The 14140-nt window shown below is 44.8% G+C and overlaps 2 protein-coding genes across 2 annotated transcripts; one reads left to right on the top strand and one right to left on the bottom strand.

The window, feature by feature from the left end:
- Positions 1-3549: 3549 nt before the first annotated feature.
- LOC117015312 (histone H1.2) lies at positions 3550-7560 on the top strand. Its single transcript, XM_033093915.1, has one exon. It carries the CDS (start codon positions 3576-3578, stop codon positions 4215-4217), a length of 642 nt encoding a protein of 213 aa, XP_032949806.1. The 5' UTR covers positions 3550-3575; the 3' UTR covers positions 4218-7560.
- A 2039-nt stretch (positions 7561-9599) lies between these two features.
- LOC117015324 (histone H2A type 1) lies at positions 9600-11227 on the bottom strand. The gene has a single exon (XM_033093928.1). The coding sequence runs from the start codon at positions 11191-11193 to the stop codon at positions 10801-10803; it is 393 nt and encodes a 130-aa protein (XP_032949819.1). The 5' UTR covers positions 11194-11227; the 3' UTR covers positions 9600-10800.
- Between the last annotated feature and the right edge of the window lie 2913 nt (positions 11228-14140).

The raw sequence follows: 14140 nt of genomic DNA, 5'->3' as shown, positions 1-14140 counted from the left end.
ATACAGATAGCTCATGCCTGGGCCAAGGAGTGTTTCACGGCACTGATGAGGGGGCAAGCAGGGGGACAACGGCAGGTCCCAGCAGGTTACGGGAGAGTGGAGTAACATGTAGTCAGGGAAAGAAGGGATGCTGGGAGGCCAAACAGTTGGATGCAAAATTGGTTCACATCCTATTGGTGATACAATTGCAATGTTTAGGGTTATCTTTTCTATTGGAATGAATTCATTTGCATCTCTACTAGACACAATCTTTATCAACCTATCCATCTTCTACAAGTGAGCGTTGAATTTTACGTACTCTGGGCCTCATCCAAAATCAGTATGACGTGACAGTTCCCTTCACTGAAGCTGTGTTATCCAGTGTGATAGCTATCAGCCACCTGTGGCCACTGGGCACTTTTGATGTGGCTGGTCTGAATCTAAATGTTCTAGACTGTAGAGCACACACTAAATTATGATGACTTTCCATTAGAAACGAGGAATATAAACTATCAGGTTGGTGCAAAAGTAATTGTGGTTTAAAGGGTTAAAAATAATTGCAAAAATCGCAAGTACTTTTGCACCAACCTAATATCTTTTTTTTTTTTTAATGTTGATTACATGTTGACATGATAATCGCTTGGATATATAGAGAGTTAAATGAAATACATTATTAAAATTAATTTCCCTTGGTGTTTTTCAATGTGATACTAGAAAACTTAAGATTATACATGTAACTTGGCTTGTATTTATTGTGTAGCGTCACAGCCTTACAGCTTCAGATGACCTACATGTGCCCTTAGACAGTTTCCTAATACAGCTTGAAAGAATAGGAAGAAATATTTTTGCCTTATTTTTAAGTTTTGGGTAGTTTTCGTCAGTACAAGTTACAGGGATCTGGGGAAAGGTTCTCTCTGCCTTCTGGCCTCCATCACATAGCAGAGGTTGGGAGCCGGCTCTGGGGGGCTGGGGTGGCCGGTGTCCTCATGACTTGAGGCCTGGACTTCAGAGCTGACTGATTCAACCTGAGTAATATTCAGGAAGTAAATCACAGTAGTCAAATTTACACGCCGCTGATTTATAAATCAGGACACCGAATTATGGTGAAGGGATGTCCAGTGCCCTGGCTATCAGGCCTCCACAAAGCTGTTTGCCTGGTGGTCCTGCACGATTAGCTGAGTTCCAGATGAGAAGGGATTCACTGCACATAGACCAGAGTAGAGAGGCATGGTCTCATTTAATTTTTTTAGCCAAAACATTGCTATTTTTATATATTTTCACACATATAAAATACATATGAAGGTGCTTTAGTTGTTCCTACACTTTCAATGATTTGTTACAATTCCTATATCCAAAGTCACACTGATGGATGGCAGATCTCAAGTGGTTTTTTACGGCTACTAAGTCATCCATTCCTAATCTTATTAGGCTATTAATTCCCAGAGGACATGATTAGTAGTAGGCAGTTTCCAAATGTTGAACGACTGTTCAATGAAACCAGGGAGTTATCCTTCTTCTAAAAGATGATGCCTCATTTTTCATTCATCCCTGAACTTAATCTGTATCACTGGAACACAATGGGTTTGTCTCTTGAAACGTCTGAGATAAGGGGACACAAGTCTTATTGGAACAAAAAGTTCAGTTTTACTTGTGACAAGTAAAGGATGCAGGAAAATAATTTTCAAAGCTCTGTCTCCCCCAACCCAGGCTTACTCTTTGCATATATAAACTATTTGGCTAATTACATGTTGATTTCTTCTTGGCATTTGGTTAAACTTAACTGGTGGCTGTTCCAGTCAAGTTCATCCAGTTGCATACAGCTGGGTCTGCTGCATTTTAACATTTTAGCAAGCGTAAGCATTTAGTGAGAACCGCCCAGACCTTGAGACCCTTGTTCTCTCGCTTTTGACTACCACAGTCTAAGTCTGACACCTTTAACACATATTTTCATGTAGACGTATGTTTGAAAAGGAATTTCTGGTGAGTTGTAATACTTCCTTTGTCACTAAATAGAAAATATATGTATATTAAGTATATGAGCAGAGTGTTTACTCAGCCTTTTCTTTCCAGAAAATAATTGCAATGGCTTGGCACCAAAGAGTAAATAAGAAGCAGCAAAATTAAAGAGGTAAGACCAACTTCACAGTAGAATACACATGGCCAGCTATAGAAGGGATGAGAGCTGAGCTCATCAAGGAAGAAAGGATAAAATAGTTTATATGTTCTAGTACTTTTCCTCCATTTGTTTTAAATTTTGCCATCCAATTTTTTCCTGTTTCAAACCTACAGTTCACCTTATAAGTCAAAGTGTAACCTGTTAAAGTCAGTTGCTTTATTTCCATCTATGTCTTTGAGTTCCCAGCTAGGAGGTGTCCTTCTACATCAAGACATGTGTTTGATATTGTTACTGGAAGAAACCTAGAATTTTTTCTTTTCTTTTTCTTCTTTAAAGTGTATTGGGGCGACAATTGTTAGTAAAGTTATATCGATTTCAGGTGTACAATTCTGTAATACATTATCTGTATCTCACACTGTGTGTTCACCACCCAGAGTCAGTTCTCTTTCCATCACCATATATTAGACAAGGTTTACCCTCTTCTAGAGGCCCCCGCCCCCAGAAACCTAGAATTTTCATGTGCTGAAATTCATCTTTATACTGCAGCATACAAAAGTAAAATAAAGTAAGTGCTTGTTTCCTTTGAAAACAGATCATCTCAATGACCCTAGCTGCCAAGTCTCTTGGGGGTTCTTGGCAGGCTTAGGGGGTCTTCCTTCCTCCCTGATCCCTATTCTTGAGGGCCAGACCCCCTGGCTTGCACAACGCAGAAGAGAACCTGAGAGCTGTTTAAAATCAGCCCAATTTCTCGCCTTTGGAAAGCGAAGGGTGCCCCACCCCCACCCATAAAGAAGGATTTGATAGTTTCAGTGTTTACACATCAAAGATTTAAGTCTCTTACGCACCACCATCCAGGACCCCCACTGGGCTTACGACCCCCCTCCCATCCGTCCCTCACACCCGTGGGCTGGCTCCGGAGTCCCATCCTAGCCTGCAGCTCCTGTGGGTGTACGCAGAATTCAGAGGAGGTGTGTTACTTCCCTTGCGAAGAAACAGAATTGTCGTGAAAATTTAAGTGGAAACCATTTCGTTTCTGTCCCCAGAAGAAGGCCGGCATGTGCCCAACCAACCCTGAGAAAAAGAACTTTCGGGGGCAAAGGAGCGACCAGGTAATTTAGAAGAAAAACAGAAAGTGGTCTCCAACTGCCCTGGACTTCCCTCGGAGTTGGGGGAGTTGGGGGCTCCTGGACGCGTTGTCTTTGCAGTTGCGGACGAAATAATCGCAGAGCCCGAAGCCTAAGGCTTCTCGGATTCTTGCCAGACCAAGCCCGGGTGATTTGGGACGGGGTATTTTAATATTTTCCCACTTTTATGAAGTGGAACAAACACAACTTGGGCGCACCGCGGCGGCTCGGAGCCTGCCAGCCAGGAGGGCGGCGGGAGCACCAATCAGCGCGCGCCTGCGCTCTATATATACGGCGGCGGCCCGCGCCGCGGCATCAGCGCTTAGCCACTTGTCCCCGAGTCCTAGATCGTCACCATGTCGGAAACCGCTCCTGCCGCGCCCGCCGCTGCCACCCCTGCGGAGAAGGCCCCTGTGAAGAAGAAGGCGGCCAAGAAGTCTGCGGGGGTGCGTCGTAAGGCGTCGGGTCCCCCGGTGTCCGAGCTCATCACCAAGGCCGTGGGCGCCTCCAAGGAGCGCAGCGGCGTGTCGCTGGCCGCGCTCAAGAAGGCGCTGGCGGCCGCCGGCTACGACGTGGACAAGAACAACAGCCGCATCAAGCTGGGTCTTAAGGCCCTGGTGAGCAAGGGCACCCTGGTGCAGACCAAGGGCACCGGCGCTTCGGGCTCCTTCAAGCTCAACAAGAAGGCGGCCTCCGGGGAGGCCAAGCCCAAACCCAAGAGGGCGGGCGCCGCCAAGCCCAGGAAGGCTGCTGGGGCGGCCAAGAAGCCCAAGAAGGCCGCGGGCTCGGCCACCCCCAAGAAAAGCGCCAAGAAGACCCCAAAGAAGGCGAAGAAGCCGGCGGCAGCTGCGGGAGCTAAGAAAGTGTCCAAGAGCCCTAAGAAAGCCAAGGCTGCCAAGCCCAAGAAAGCGGCTAAGAGCCCGGCCAAGGCTGTGAAGCCTAAGGCCGCCAAGCCCAAGGTCGCCAAGCCTAAGAAGGCTGCCCCCAAAAAGAAGTAGAACGTCTGCCTCTTCAAAACCCCAAAAGGCTCTTTTCAGAGCCACCACTGATCTCAAGAAGAGAGCTGCGCACTTTCTCCCTACCCTGTCCCGTTCTCCCCTTTAATCTTTTTTTAATGTGCTGTTTTTCCAGGAGTCACTGGAGATTGCTGCTGACACCTCCTGGGAAAGGTGGCCGTTAGGGAAGGGGAGGCTGTGAGGTGACAGCCCTAACCATCCCTGCGGCCGGTCCCCCTCCCAAGGGGCTTGGGGTCAGGGAGGCGGAGCGTCCCTACGGGCCCCGCCCCACCCCTGCAACAGGAAAGCAATCACAAGTGAAACCAACCAGTTTTAGTCTCAAAGGATGTAGCGATTAGGCTGAAGTCTTTCAAAACTCCCGCCTGCTCGCGGGTTGGCGCACTCTTCCAGCCCATGCTTTTCATCATGGATTTTATTGGACAGTGCACGGTTTGTTTGTTTCTGTTGGGTTGAGTTTGGGCTTTTAAATTTGACGTAGATGTGTCTGTTCTTTGGGACACTACCATGTTTTCAAAAGTCTGGCGTGTGTCTGGGGGGCGTTGTTGGCATCCAGCCCTGGGAGGTTGGTTCCAGGACCTTTGCACGATCTCTTAATTCCTGCCGGCCTGGCGGACAAGGAACTTGAAAAACGAGTCACCCAGGGCTCGGCTGCACCGGGATCTTTCTGTCCCTCTTACCGTGTGACTTTGGACATGGCTGTGATGCGTCTGGGCGCATCAAAAACAGCTTTCCGTCGCCATTTTGTCCTGGCAGGGCGGTTCCCGGCCCTCACTTTCGATAGACATCAAAAAATCGAAGATGCTTTAAAAGTACTTGTGCGGTCCAAATGTTTCTACCTGAGGAAGAAAAATATTGGTAAACTCTGGGATCCGTGTTTATGGGTCGGGGTGATGTTGCTAGTAAAGGGCTTTAGTTTTCATGGACAGTGTCATCTGTGGGTTCTCATATTCACGGTGTTTCTCCTGTAGAGAAAGTCCAGGGTCCTGTTTTTATTCTTTCGGACAAATTATTTTCTCAAGTCCTAGGGACAGAGTCTTTTGGGGGCCTGCCCCTCAGTTCTTCACCTTTTGCCCCAAGGAGAGATCTGTTGTGTTAATTGCTGCTGTGTTAGTGCTAGTCACCTCTGAGCTCATCCCGCCCCGCCTGATCCACCCCTCCCTATTGGATTGGGGTTGTGTAATCTTCATTTTCTTTATAATCATAGATAGAAAAACCATCCTTTTTTTTGAGAGTAAACACATACACGAAGGAGGATAGTTCTCCCATGGTTTCCAGTAATTTTGTGTCGTTAATTTTACATTTCAAAGAATTGAGCCTTCTGTATTTTAGTGTAAGGTTATGGATAGGGATAATTTTCTGATATATGGATGTTTTTTCCCAAAGACCATTTTCTGACTCTTCCATTTCTGCTCCCCCTCCCCTCGCCATCCTACCCCCCACTGGAGATGCCACCTTTATCATAGGCCAAATTCCATGACAGTTCTTGGTCTTCTGTTTGTGTTCCTTTGACCTCGCCACTCCCAAGGTGAGATGACACTGATTTGTCACCTTCACAGAGCTGTCTTCAATGCTGAAAGGAATACATAACTAACCCATAGTAGGTACTCAAACAATAATTGCATGGTAAATAAATGGAGATGTTATAATGTGACTTTAATAGCTGATAGAGCTGGTTCTCTTTACTCTTCATTTTCAAAATTTCCTGGTTGTTGTATTTTCAGCATTACTCTTTTTCAGGATGTTCGGGTTATTCTGTTTTGTTTGATTATTTCATTTTTCCATGTGTACTTTAAGATGCTCCCCCTCTGATCCAGTCACTCCGTCATTACACGTCAAAACCCCTCACCACCCTCTTCGTAGTTTCATTGGGATTGTGTTGTTTCTATAAACACATCTGGGGAGATGAATTTTCTATTCAAGAACGTTTGATATTTTTCTACCTGTTCAAATATTTTGTACTTTTCTCCAAACATCTCTTCACGTTTCGTTTCACCTTCTTTCCCAGAGCTGATCTTTGTTGCTGTTGGAAACAGCAACCTGATCTTTTCGATTCTTTGAGGGCCGCACCCCGTAAAGTACACAAAGAAGGTGTCTAGTTCCTGAAAGAATCTCTGTGTGAGCGAATTAATCCCCAGAACAATGCTATCTATAGCCACATAAACAAAGAGCAAAGAAACAGGTGGAATCAATTTTAATAATATAATTATTTAACCCAGTATGTCTGCAATATTATCGTTTAACACACAACCAATGTGAAACGATGTATAAGACATTTCCCAGTCTTTTTTTGTTTGTTTGTTTGTTTCTCATACTATGTCTTTGGCATCTCTGTATTTTGCACACACATCACATGTCAGTTCCTACTAGCCCATTTCAAGAGCTCTTGTTAATCGTGTGTGGCTCATGGCTGCATACGGACAACGGAACTCTAGAACACCCTCTGGCCTCAAATACCTGGTCTTCTCTAATTTCATTTTTGGTTTAAGGCTTGAATGCCAGTGTGTTTTAATGTATACTGTCTTCTATGGCCTAAAACATTGGGAGGAACGGTGTCTGACTGTAAAGGATAGTTGATTGGTCCAGAGGTCACTGGGCCAATTTGAAGGAATCAAAACATTTCTGTCCAAAACTGGATTTGAGTTATTGAATCTGAGGGACATGATGTGAGGGGCTGGGAGCTGCTTTCTTGGATGCTATGTAGGAGAAACCAAGAGATCTGGCGGATAAAGACTGGTGTGAACATACACGGAAGAAATGCCCACACTGGTAGAGAATTTTTAAATACGTTTGAGCCAAACTGGTGACATTGCTGGGGGTCAAGGTCTCCCATGATCCAGTGAATGACAGTTGTGCAGTTTCTTCTGTGCAATTTAAGTTGAGGGGATGTTAGGAGGATGACATGGAAGCTGGAGATTGCAAGGCAGATACTGGATTGCAGGGAATTTACTATGGGCTTTCTTGAGGGTGATCACGCTTTAGGAGGAGTAGAAAAAGAGGCATTGCAGGGGTGTGTGAGCCTAGATGCACAGGGATAGTGGAGAGGGCTGGCTTAAGGCCAAGTGAAGCTTTTACTAAAAACTCAGGGCCTGGGACCTGAGGACCCATGGTGACCTGCCTACTTAGGGGTTGGTGGTCAGATCACCCTGTGAGGTTACTTTCCATAAAACCCCTTTTTTAACCCATTGTTGATTTCTTTTCCCGTCATGTTAATATTTACTATCTAATTTTATATCTGTAATTTTGTATTGTAGTTTTTAAGAGTCACCAAGTTGTATAAAAGCTTTAGGCCTCTAAAAACCTGGATCTACTCCATCAGTTGCATTATCTTTTTATATTTGTAAAAATAAAAAGAAATTAACACTTAAATCGATATTTGTGCATTTATTAAAAGGGGTAAAGAGAAGCTCTACAATCGCTACCCTTTGTGGATGAAAAAGGGGTGCTATGGTGCTGTATAAATCATAAATTCCTAACTGGCAGGTCATGGGGGTCGTCATGCCCAGCCCGGAAACTTTTTAGTAAAAGGCTTATCTCTGTCTTTGTAAAGAAGCAGAGCTGGCCCACCCATCACCACTGCAGGTGGCCAGCTCAGCTGACACTGGGGAGCAGTGACAGAAAGAGGCATTAGGCAGCGCTACACAATGGAGAATGGGCAGCTTGAGGTGGAAAAACCGGAACTCTCCCATGGTTTAGACAAGGAGGTTTAGAGGAAAAAAATCATGTTATCATGAGCAAGGGGCCTGCTGATTGGTCAAGCATGAGGGAAGGGCAATAAATCGTAATTTCAGGTCTGGAGGTCAGCTTCCACCTCCTTCAGACCTGCTTCATGAGTCCAGGGGATCATTCTGCTTTCCTGCTCTGAGGAGTTGAAACACAACTCCCTCCATTAGGGTATCTTCAGTATAAGAGAAACCCATACCTGCTAGCCTTATTCAAGGCCTGCCATTGTTCCTGGCTGCCTCGGGGGTTAATGAGTAGTAAGGGAAATGGCCAAGGCTTACAGGGCATGCTGGAAAGAAACTGAGAGGGCTGGAGCTACATATTCAATCAAAATCATACATTCAAGTCAGGGCTCTCGAGTTCAGTTGGTTGTTCGCTTTGTGGGCTGAAAAGCATCTTGATACACGTTCCCAGATTTTATCTTGACGTGCTGGGGTGGAAGGTATACCTGTTGTGTTTCTCTTATCCATTGTGTGCTATTATTTGTCTTGGTGATTTATTTTTCCTGCAGTCTACCAGGTCCCAGGTCAAGCAATTTGTTTCAATAGGGAGCTATGTGACTTCCTCCTTGTGGCTGTTAGTCCAAACTAGCATATAAACCTATATAATTTTTTTTAAAAGATACTGAGGGGTCTTAACTCCCAGTCTTTCAGGTTAAAGAATTCTTGATGTGACCCCTTTCAGACACCCCCTACTCTCAAGAGAGAACATAATCTTAACTACAAATCTCACCTTGCTTTCCTCCACCTCGATGTTACCTTCCTAACATCTCCATTTAAAATGCATGAAAAACTGCAAAGCTCATTCTCCCGACCATTTGAGATCTTGCTCCCCTCCACACCAGGTTATCAGGTTTGACCTAAATAAAACTAATTCTTTACAGGTTTGGACACTACATGTACTTTTCAGCTTTCTTAAATCCCAATGATTTCAAGCTGCATAGAAGAAACAGCCAGTAACCATCAAAATGAAACAATTAGTTGCAAAAAAACATTAAAATCTTTTAGTGTTAAAGATATTAATTTCTTATTTACATGTTAGTATTTGAAATCTGTAGTGAAATTACAACTGCTTTTAAGTGAAATTGTGGGTGGCTCTGAGAAGAGCCTTTGGGGACAAAGGGTGACCTTGATTTTAGGCCCGCTCTCCGCGGATGCGGCGCGCAAGCTGGATATCCTTGGGCATGATGGTGACGCGCTTGGCGTGGATGGCGCACAGGTTGGTGTCCTCGAACAGCCCCACCAGGTACGCCTCGCACGCCTCCTGCAGCGCCATCACGGCCGAGCTCTGGAAGCGCAGGTCCGTCTTGAAGTCCTGCGCGATCTCGCGCACCAGCCGCTGGAAGGGCAGCTTGCGGATCAGCAGCTCCGTGGATTTCTGGTAGCGCCGGATCTCGCGCAGCGCCACCGTGCCCGGCCGGTAGCGGTGCGGCTTCTTGACGCCGCCGGTGGCCGGCGCGCTCTTGCGGGCCGCCTTGGTGGCCAGCTGCTTGCGCGGTGCCTTCCCACCGGTGGACTTGCGCGCAGTCTGCTTCGTACGAGCCATAGCAACCTCTGAAGACCAGCTAGCTAATGCTGAAGGCAGGAGCCTGCACCATTTTATATAACGCGATTCCCGCTCTGAGTGGGCCAGGCATCTGTCCATTACGCCTCGCGGGGACCGTATTGGTTGGTAGCGGCACACACTTCCTGATCACATGAGCCACCGATGTGTTCACAAACCGAAAATTAACATCTTCCTGCCACCCATCCTCGCAGCTTCTGATGTTTGCAATCCTTTTTCGCCTCTACTGTTTTCGTGTCGTTTCTTTACAACGTTCTTTGCCTTTTCTGGGCAGAATTTAATGTAAATATTACAACGATGTATCTTGTTTGCTGAGGAAAATTTTAAATTCTGGCACCTGAAACTGGCTTTCATCTTTTTGAAAAAGCGCGCGCCAGATGTGATTGGCCAACTGATTTGCTTAGCCTTACTCAAATTCAGGAAGGCTAATTTCACGTCAATGTCTTGATTTCTCTCTTTAAATTTAGATATCTTTCAGAGATCTTCCAAGGCTTTTGTAGCTTTTCTAAATGCACCAGGACGATTAGTAAATTGTCTAATATTAGGAATTACTCTGAATTTCACATTTGATATTAGAACTACATGAACACATTTACTTTATACTAACTGTGCCATCCTCATATAAAAGCACTCCAGTACATTTCACAATTTCCCTGCCGTGTGAGTGAAACCGGGTCAAGAAAAAAATCCTCACTTGTACATGATACAAGATTACTGTGTGTGGGCCTTTTTCAAGTCCCGCTGAAGCCCGTGTTAAGCTTGGCCTAAAGGACAGGACTCCGGGACAGGTAGCGCTGTATTCTTGCTTACAAGTGGTTAGGGCCCAGCAGAGTTGAGAGGGGAGAATTGCAGATGGGTTGTCCCATTAAGATGTAAAACAAGGGCTTTGAAGAGAGTTCAAAGGTGGTTTTGTTGATCTGTCAGTTACTACATTTGCATCTAAATATTTGCCTTTGGCGAAGCATTCTTTCCCCCAGTATTTTTCTCACGGTTTAACGCTGAAGGCCGACTGCACTGCTAGCCTTAATTACCAGACACAAAGTATCTGTGTCCTTTGTAATGAGCCGATGGTAACGTTTGTATTTTAACTTAAGTGGATGGGTTACTTTCCCTTTTCTGGGGAGTTTACATACTGACATCTAAAGATCGACTGCTGCATATGGCACTTTCAGTCACCTGCCTAAAAAACAAGAAAGCCCTTTCAGTGACAAGTTGGGTGGCTCTGAAAAGAGCCTTTGGTTAGGACTGGGCCTGCTGGAGATGCCGCCGAGTAAGGTCGCTTCTACTTGCCCTTGGCCTTGTGGTGGCTCTCGGTCTTCTTGGGCAGCAGCACGGCCTGGATATTGGGCAGGACGCCGCCCTGCGCGATGGTGACCTTGCCCAGCAGCTTGTTGAGCTCCTCGTCGTTGCGGATGGCCAGCTGCAGGTGGCGCGGGATGATGCGCGTCTTCTTGTTGTCTCGGGCCGCGTTGCCCGCCAGCTCCAGGATCTCGGCCGTCAGGTACTCCAGCACGGCCGCCAGGTACACGGGCGCGCCGGCCCCGACCCGCTCGGCGTAGTTGCCCTTGCGGAGCAGCCGGTGCACGCGGCCCACGGGGAACTGCAGACCGGCCCGCGACGAGCGCGTCTTGGCCTTGGCGCGCGCCTTGCCGCCTTGTTTTCCTCGTCCAGACATCAGTACATGAATAAGCAGCAAGCCCAACAAGGAAAATTAGCCCGGATGCATATGAAACCAAAATGAGAGAAGCATTTATAGTAAATGGAGGTAGGATGTAAGCAAGTTTCCTATTGGTTCCTTAGTTACTGAGAAGTAACCAATGGGAAGTCAGAGCCTACATTCTTCATGTGCACACAGGACGTTGTTTTTGTTTGCGCTAATCTAACCAGGCCTGATGAATTTTTAATCTTAATTGAATCCGTTTTTTTCTCTCTCTAAACACTATTAAAGGCAATGAGTAGCAAGAGTAATTGCCCTCATTGTCCTGACTTTTGGCTAGTGGTCCTTTTCTGGGATTGTGACGAGTGATTTTTGGAAATAAATAGATGCAGAGCAATTTCTAAGTAAATAACATTTAAGAGGTACTTCTATGCCAGGCTCTTCTTTAACTCTTTTAAACCTCACAACAGAAAAGAGGGAGAAAGGAACATTTTCAATTCTATTGGTAGCCCAAGTGTTCTTAAACTATCTGAACAATGAAGCTTGAAAGGAAGATCAGGATGCTGCAGCCCCTGACCCAGGATGACAAAGCGTCTCCCGTTTCGAGCATGTCTTATGTATGAGGTCTTCAGTGATCACCTTGAAGGTATGGGCGGCGGGGGGGACTCATTTTAGACATTGCAAAACTGAGGCACCCAAATTGGTTTTCTTACCCTTCTGAAGGTGACACTGAGTTAATTAGACCAAGGACTCTGAAATCCTGACGGGAAAAGCCTTTGTCATTTCCCAACCATCTTGCCCTCTGGTTTTCATGCAGAATTCTAATTATTTCAGAAAACTCACCAGTCATCCTCCATGTCCTACTGCATCCCTGTGGCTAGAGGGCTGACAACGGCAAAATATGTTTTTTTATTTTTTATTTATTTAATTTTTGTTTAAAACACCCAGTATATGGTATTTTTGTTATAGCAGCCCCAGTGGGGTAAGAAGCATAGTTATTTATTTTTTTAACACGAAGGTCAATTAGTAAAGGACAGTTACCTACTTCTCTACAATGGAATGCAGTCATGAAAATGATAGTTAGTACCCGTCTTTATGGATTTAAAATAACAAAATTATGATCTCACTTATATAATATTCATATCTGTATGTATGAACTTGCACAAAGTAAATTTCTGGAAGATTGGTAGCCAAAAGGTCCTGGATAGTGGACTTGCAATCGACTCTTATTTATTTAACATTATTTGTAGTGGTTATTATTTTAAAATAATGGGCAGGTTTTATTTTTCAAGGAAGTTTAAAAACTCATTTAAATGTATTAATGTGAATGAAAAGCTAAGAAAAATACATTCAATGTTGCTGAGAGATGCTGAAGACAAAATTGAGAAGTCCATGTCTTCTCGTCTGCCAAGAAGCAGGGGCCATGGCATTCCTTTTGTCCTCACTGTGCCTCCTACTTCCCAGTCACGGATGGTCTCTGGGCCTCCTGTCACCTGTGTCTTTGTGGACTTTTTTTCTTTCTTCAGAATTCTGTTAACTTCCCTTGAAATTCAAATTCTCTCCAGCCTCCTCCATCGGGTTACAGGCATCCAGAACTCTCCCAAGACAGGGACTCTTTTTTTCTCTCTAGAAATTTAGTTCTTCCCGTGTTCAGGCCCATCTTTGTTGGAGAAGGAGATAGTGAAAACTTCCCATGACTCAAAGTAGAATCGGGGATGTAGTGCAGTTTATTTTTCTCTCTTTGGTTTGTAACTCAGAGACTGCAGCTCCGGAGATAATGTGGGTGTTTATTAGGGAAGGGGTGTATAAACCCTTCTGTTAATTAAGAAAGGGGTCTCAAGGGCTGGGTGGTTCTTACTAAATGCTATTCTTGTTAAATGTTAAAACGTAGCACAGTAATTGCAGACACTGGTGCAACCACATGAGCTTGACCAGAACCCAACTAGATAAGTTTAGCAGACAGCAAAGAGAAACCAACATGTAATTGGCCAAATAGTGTACATAAGCAATGGCTAAGCCTCCCTTCCGGCAGACAGCTTTGGGTATGAATACCATCTCCTTTACTTGCTCCAAGTAAATGAAGCTATCTAAGGACAATCATGTCTCGTTCTTGAACAGAATTATCTCAGGAGGTGAACCCCTCGAGATGTTCGGTAACACTTCTAGTATCTTTCAAGTTCATGGACTTGTCCTGTGGCCCTGTTGTGTTTAAACTTGGTGCCTGATCAGAATCAACGGGGAGGATTTATGAATACTTTTCTGGCTTCTCACCACTCACCACTTTTCTTCAGGATCTACTACAAACTCCAGGCATCTGACTTTTTTCTTAATTTTCCACCAATTGTTAAAAATTAACAATTGGTTAATTGTTAATTAACCAATTAACAATTGGTATCAGAATAGATGGCAAAAATAGCTTTGAGTTTGGGAGGCCTGGTTTTTGGTTTGAGCTTGTCAAGGGCATAGGTTCAGGTGAAATATCAAATACTAGGAAGGATGAGAGAGGAAGGTAGAAAGTATGCAGGCAAAGTTATTAAGGACAAGATGGGGAAAGTAATCCACACCTCAGGTGATCATTTTGAAGAAATATTACTACCCAGATCTCACCCCTTCAGGGGATTAAGACAATGGTTAGTGGTTATTAAACTGTAGCCTGACTTCAATAACAAAGTTGGGTTCTGTTTTTTGGGGGGTGGGGTGGGGGAGGGGGGAGGATCTTTTACAATCTAAAAAACCTTAATTTGTAAGGCGTCTTTTCCACAACTATATTTTGCATATGCTGAGAGTGTTTCTCATACAGTGGTTGGCTGACATGTTTGAGAAATGGGAAAAAATACATTTTTATTTTCTTTTAAGAGGTGTCCTGTTTGAGAAATTCTATTTTAAATTTTATTTTTTCATCCAAGGCCCTGTTGTAAGTCACCCATATAAAGTGCTCATAAAACGAAGGAAAAAATTTATTATT

This window comes from Rhinolophus ferrumequinum, chromosome 22 (assembly GCF_004115265.2).
Source record: "Rhinolophus ferrumequinum isolate MPI-CBG mRhiFer1 chromosome 22, mRhiFer1_v1.p, whole genome shotgun sequence".
NCBI lineage: Eukaryota > Metazoa > Chordata > Mammalia > Chiroptera > Rhinolophidae > Rhinolophus > Rhinolophus ferrumequinum.
The sequence above is the reverse complement of the archived record's forward strand: the minus strand, read 5'-3'. Positions and strand labels throughout refer to the sequence as shown.